This window comes from Penaeus chinensis, chromosome 33, assembly GCF_019202785.1.
Source record: "Penaeus chinensis breed Huanghai No. 1 chromosome 33, ASM1920278v2, whole genome shotgun sequence".
Taxonomy (NCBI): Eukaryota; Metazoa; Arthropoda; class Malacostraca; order Decapoda; family Penaeidae; genus Penaeus; species Penaeus chinensis.
This window is the reverse complement of record NC_061851.1, coordinates 34,980,939-34,986,257: the sequence shown is the minus strand read 5'-3', so window position 1 is coordinate 34,986,257 and position 5,319 is coordinate 34,980,939. Positions and strand designations below refer to the sequence as shown.

The 5,319-nt window shown below is 32.9% G+C and overlaps 2 protein-coding genes across 2 annotated transcripts in view; one reads left to right on the top strand and one right to left on the bottom strand.

Annotated features, from left to right (window-relative positions):
- Positions 1 to 236: 236 nt before the first annotated feature.
- LOC125043309 (essential MCU regulator, mitochondrial-like) lies at positions 237 to 3,740 on the bottom strand. The gene is made up of 3 exons (XM_047639357.1): positions 3,491 to 3,740; positions 930 to 1,084; positions 237 to 774 (listed from the first exon to the last, which is right to left on the bottom strand). Exons 1-2 carry the CDS (start codon positions 3,633 to 3,635, stop codon positions 957 to 959), a joined length of 273 nt encoding a protein of 90 aa, XP_047495313.1. The 5' UTR covers positions 3,636 to 3,740; the 3' UTR covers positions 237 to 774; positions 930 to 956.
- Positions 3,741 to 4,312: 572 nt separating this feature from the next.
- LOC125043308 overlaps positions 4,313 to 5,319 on the top strand; it is a 10,685-nt gene continuing 9,678 nt past the window's right edge. The window contains exon 1 of the mRNA XM_047639356.1: positions 4,313 to 4,363. Coding sequence (XP_047495312.1) covers positions 4,338 to 4,363 — 26 coding nt within the window. The 5' untranslated portion in view covers positions 4,313 to 4,337. The remainder of the gene's footprint in view (positions 4,364 to 5,319) is intronic.

The following is a 5,319-nucleotide window of genomic DNA, read 5'->3' as shown; positions in this document are numbered from 1 at the left end:
TTTCAAATGTGCCGATATTAAGAAATTATATTATGGATATTTATAAGTTGTCCTAACCTAAAACCTACACTACTTTCACAGACTTTCGCATCAAATAATGGTGTCACATTACAAAAACTTTCAATGATCATCTTAGCATACAGCACAAGCTAAGAGTTATACTTTACCCAAATTCTAAAACACAACTACTAGTCTTTACATTTTTGGATACCTGAAAATGTAAATAAAATGCAAAGTGATTCTTCAGTAATTTATTTATAGGTAAGTACACTGAATGGTTAGTGTGTTTTAATTGTCAATTATAAAACAACAGCATTTAATTTAGGGTTGAAAAATGATTAACAATCTTCGCAGTAATTACAACCATTAGATCATCAAACTGAGTTTTCCATAATTTTCCTACAGTATGAATGTCAAATATTCCAAACAGGAAATGGTAATTTTTCAAAGTGCTATAGATAATTGCAATCAATATAATTCTTGAAAAAACTGAGACTGAGAGCCTCCAATTTCAGTTATAAAAGAAAGAAATCACTTTTAAGTTAATAAGTAATAAATGCATAAGTCTATGGATAATACATTGGCAGGTTCATACCATAATCATCTTGAAACTTCAATTCAACAACAAATTGCTTATATATAACATTTGCAGTTCTAACATTGGTAAACATCTCTTAAAATCTACTGATAAGGGTCTTGGTTCATGCACTATACATGATTCTTGGAGTCCAAACCCGAGTCGTTGAGGGGGAGACTAGATGAATATTCACAAACCTGCAACGAGAGATGTAAATGAATATGGCAATACTTCTGGATGATAAAGCTTTCTGGAATTAGTTAATGACAATTCTCAATATATTCATAATGACTAAATCCAAAATACATTATTTCTTCAATAAAAGGAATTATTAGTGAAACCAAGTCTTCACCTTCTATTTTTTGTGAAAACCAGATGTTCAATCATCATCATCATCATCAGAGGGAACAAATAGTTCATTTTCTTCTAAGAAGCTTGCAATATTCTTGCTTATTTCAGCACCAGTAAAGATTCCCAGAGAAGTCGCTAGAGTAACTCCCATGTATCCTGTGGGGAAGGAATGATTTTTAATTCCAGGTTAATTAACACAATAATTATAACAAAAGATAATTCATTTTTTTCTTAGGTTGCAGTGTATCATACAAAAGATAGTTTTTGAAAAATATATGCCATACTGGTAACTGTGGATACCTCAGATTATATGCCTAGAACTTATTGGGAAGAGAAAAAAAGAAAACAAGAAGAAGAGAGATCACCAACTTTCAAGTCAAATGTAAAAGCATTTTATCTCTTTTGCTTATGAACAAAGCTAATGACACAAAACTCTGCCATGTATTAATACAATAAATATATATATGTATGTATCGTACATTGATTATTTACAAAGAACTAATAGAAAATGACTTTAAAGATAATAACAAAAAGAGTTAAAGCATACACTCCAGCAACATCACCACATACAATCTTCAAAGATTTGAAATACATATAATAGGTGCACACAATAATGCTATAAATCAGTTGAACCCTATGGCCACCACACCGCAGGTAAATGAACAGAAACTGTCCTCGACAAGATAAAGCTCAACCTATTTAGCAAATTGCACTGGAATTGCTGGCAAATTGGGAAATTTCAGACATACATGATCTAGAATAAGAGGAAGTTACCATTGGAACTTTCAGTACATATTTTTGGATAACATCTACTGTATACTAGACCTTATCTTACATACTAATTTGATAATATAGTGTAAACTTCTAAGGTAGCAGGTCCCTTCATCACATAAATAACATATAGAATTATTCATTTGCATTAATTTGCCAGCTAACAAATTAATAAAAAAGATGTTTCTGTGACACCAAATTTGGAGGAGAAAATAATAATAATAATAATAATAATAATAATAATAAATAAAGTTCAAACTGTAATGAAAAAAGAAAAGAAAAAAGTGTATGTACACATACACACACACACATATTTGCGAGACAGCACTTGCAGTTTATAAAATAACTGTATATTTATAATGTCCAGGTTTCATAATACAGACTGACTACTTTTACTGAGTTAGCTATGCAAGTGAGTATGGAATGCCCACAGAATGTGGGGGAGAGAGAGCCCCTTTTAGGCTAGGCAATGTGGCAAGAATATTCTCAGGGACAGGTTAAGTTAGATTAAATTTTTGGAAACCTTTTATATGGCTTCATAGTACTGAGTATAAAGAAATCAATGTTTTTAACTCTAGAAGGCTAGCTATGCAAATCAACATAGGTTTGATAAAGATTTTGAGTTATCTTCTGAACTTCTGCAAAATCTAGCAAAAGTGTACTACCAAACATAAACCAAGGATTTTTCTGGTTTACCTAAAAACCTCTTCATTAATATATAATAGAAAGATGTTCTCTCTCTCTAAACAATTAGACACACTGTAATATTACTTATTTTTTTGCATACAAATATTGTATTAACAAATTATGGTAATTCTTTGCAATACAGATGCAGTTGCCATACATACTGTAAAGATTAACCTAAATCATGATTTACATAATTTCTTGTCATAGTTGTCAGAAGATACACTAGGAATGCTATAAAGAAAAAAAAAACAGTGATAGATGTGGTCCAGTGATTGTTGTGGCCAGCAATTTTTCAACACTGCATTCAGAGGAACCTTCCACCATGCATGTTTTAGCAACTTGCATTGGTTCCTTCTTTGATCATAAATCACCAATACACTTGATGGTCATGATTATGACCATGAAAAGTAGGTGCTGTTTTGATTTTTGATGAATTTCGAATCGACAACTTGAAGGGAAGCATAGGTAATGCCCTTTGAGAAAACATAAATCAACAGTATTTGTCAACGACAAACTTGAGCTTTGTGTTTCTCCATCAAATACGGAAGGAATCAAAGTTCTATCTTATTGTCGTGCAATAACATGTAAGCACATGCCACTCACTGGCAAGGGGCTAATACTATTGGACTACCCTGTAACCCTTCCCTGTACAGAATACTTTAAATAGTAGAAAGAATACCTTGGTTCCTTTATGGTGTAGTACTGTATATTAATCCAATTTTTTATTTGTTCCCATGTAGGAAAATTGCAAAAAAAATAGCTCTGAATTCACAATTCTATTAATTTTGGTACAAGTAATTTTTACCTTGTAAGAATTATAATAATGCCTAGAATACATTACAATCATCTATTTTATATCCAATATGTTCTCAAAACCTACCTATAACAGATAATACCTCGGAAATATACCGGCACCTTTACAAGAAAAAGTTCTAGCAAGTTTAGTATGCATGGCAGATATCTAGTTACGGTATGTAACTAGTGATAAATGAAGTATCTTAAAAGAAGTTAAAATGCAAATTAACATGGTATAACAAATGCAAGAGTTATTTTAATTATGCCAAATTTACATCATAATCACACAACAAACAATATATCGGTTACCCAGAATTTTGGTCGTGTGAGGTTTGGGCATAACAGCGTCCGTCGATGTAAAAGTCCCTTTGAAGACTTTTGTCATATGAATTTGCCTCATCGTGTGAATTCTAGGTCCTATCGCACGACCGGTGGCCAGAAACACCTTCGACATGATTGCAGGTATTCGTTTTATATATGGAAAAAGAAGAGAAACGGCTCTCGACTTCTCTCTGGGTCACTCGATCGTTTTTCTTGTTTTGCTTCTCGAGAGTTTTGGCATCGAGGCTTGAAAGTGGAGGGATGCTGTGACGTTCTTTATTGTCTGCACTAAATATATATTTTAATAATGCATATTTTTTACATTTATTGGTAACCTCTATACCTCGTTATTCCCAAATGAGGTTATATGTAGATGTAAATGTTAAGAAATTAATATTTGCTCCACATTACCCGAGTCGGAATGAAAGGAATATGGAACACGCCATCACACCGTATCAGCTGATATTGGCCAATCAATATAAAACATTTGCCTAATTTCCCCATAGTAACCATATTTATGCAAAATATATGACTGTCGTAAATACCATTAGCAGATCAATCGGTATAAGAGAAAACGATTTCATAATAATAACTACCTCTCAATACCTAAATTTCCTAAGCCCATTCTTCGTGACTACACATACATACATACATATATATATATATATATATATATATATACATATACATAAATGTATATATATACACACACACACATATATATATGTGTATATATAGTTACACAGACATATGTCATAACAATATATAAAACTTTATTTTGAATCCCTGACAAAATACGAACGACGAACAACCGCCGAATTTCGCATCACCTGATATGCATGCTGCTGACGGAAATTTTACGTGAGTATTTCACTGTCGCTATTATCGTTAAGACTTATCCTTCTCACTCAACAGTCTCTGTTCACGTCTGAATTTAAGGAAATTATGATGTCTGATGTTAATGCATATTAATCGAGAAAAGTTTGTTTTAGAATTGTTGATTTTAAGTGCATTCATTACCAGCAAAACCAGATAAATGCATTTACCCTAAAAAAAATAACTTTTAAGGTCAGGTCTGGTATCTCCAGCGAGCAACAAGATAAGGCCATTATTCTTGTGATAACTAGAGACTATTACTTCTCATAATAAATGGGAGTAAATGAGACACATGCGGATACCTGGACACACGAACAAACAAATACGCTCACCTAGATTATATATATTTCAGTAGCTATCTATGTCTATCTATCAATCTATCTACATATATTAATATGTTAGGCTATGGGATCATGAATGTAGTTGTATATTTATAGTGATCAGTATAAAATGTATTAATGTAAAATTAAAATGTATTAGCTTTATTACAATTCTTGTATGATGAATTTATAATTTCCGCTGACAACAGAGAGTCAAATGATTGTGCATGTTCCCGTCAACATGCCAAGGCCACGCTTTACTCATGCTCTCTCTTACGTTAGAGTTTTTTGTTTGTTTGTTTGTTCATACGTAGTAGGTTTGATTATTTCTTGGAATATTCCAGGTATCCTTGATTGGTGAATTATACATAACCTTCCTTTCGGGTATTTTGTTTTTAAGTGCAGTACCTTCTTCATACACGCACGCACATTTGCACACACACACACACACACACACACACACACACACACACACACACACACACACACACACACACACACACACACACACACACCACACACACACACCACACACACACACACCACACACACACACACCACACACACACACACACACACACACACACACACACACACACACACACACACACACACACACAC

Coding starts and splice junctions, on each gene's coding strand:
- LOC125043309 (XM_047639357.1), bottom strand. CDS start 3,635: ATGTCGAAGGTGTTTCTGGCCACCGGTCGTGCGATAGGACCTAGAATT. Junction 1,085..3,490: donor TCACACGACCAAAATTCTGG/GTAACCGATATA, acceptor CCTTCCCCACAG/GATACATGGGAGTTACTCTA.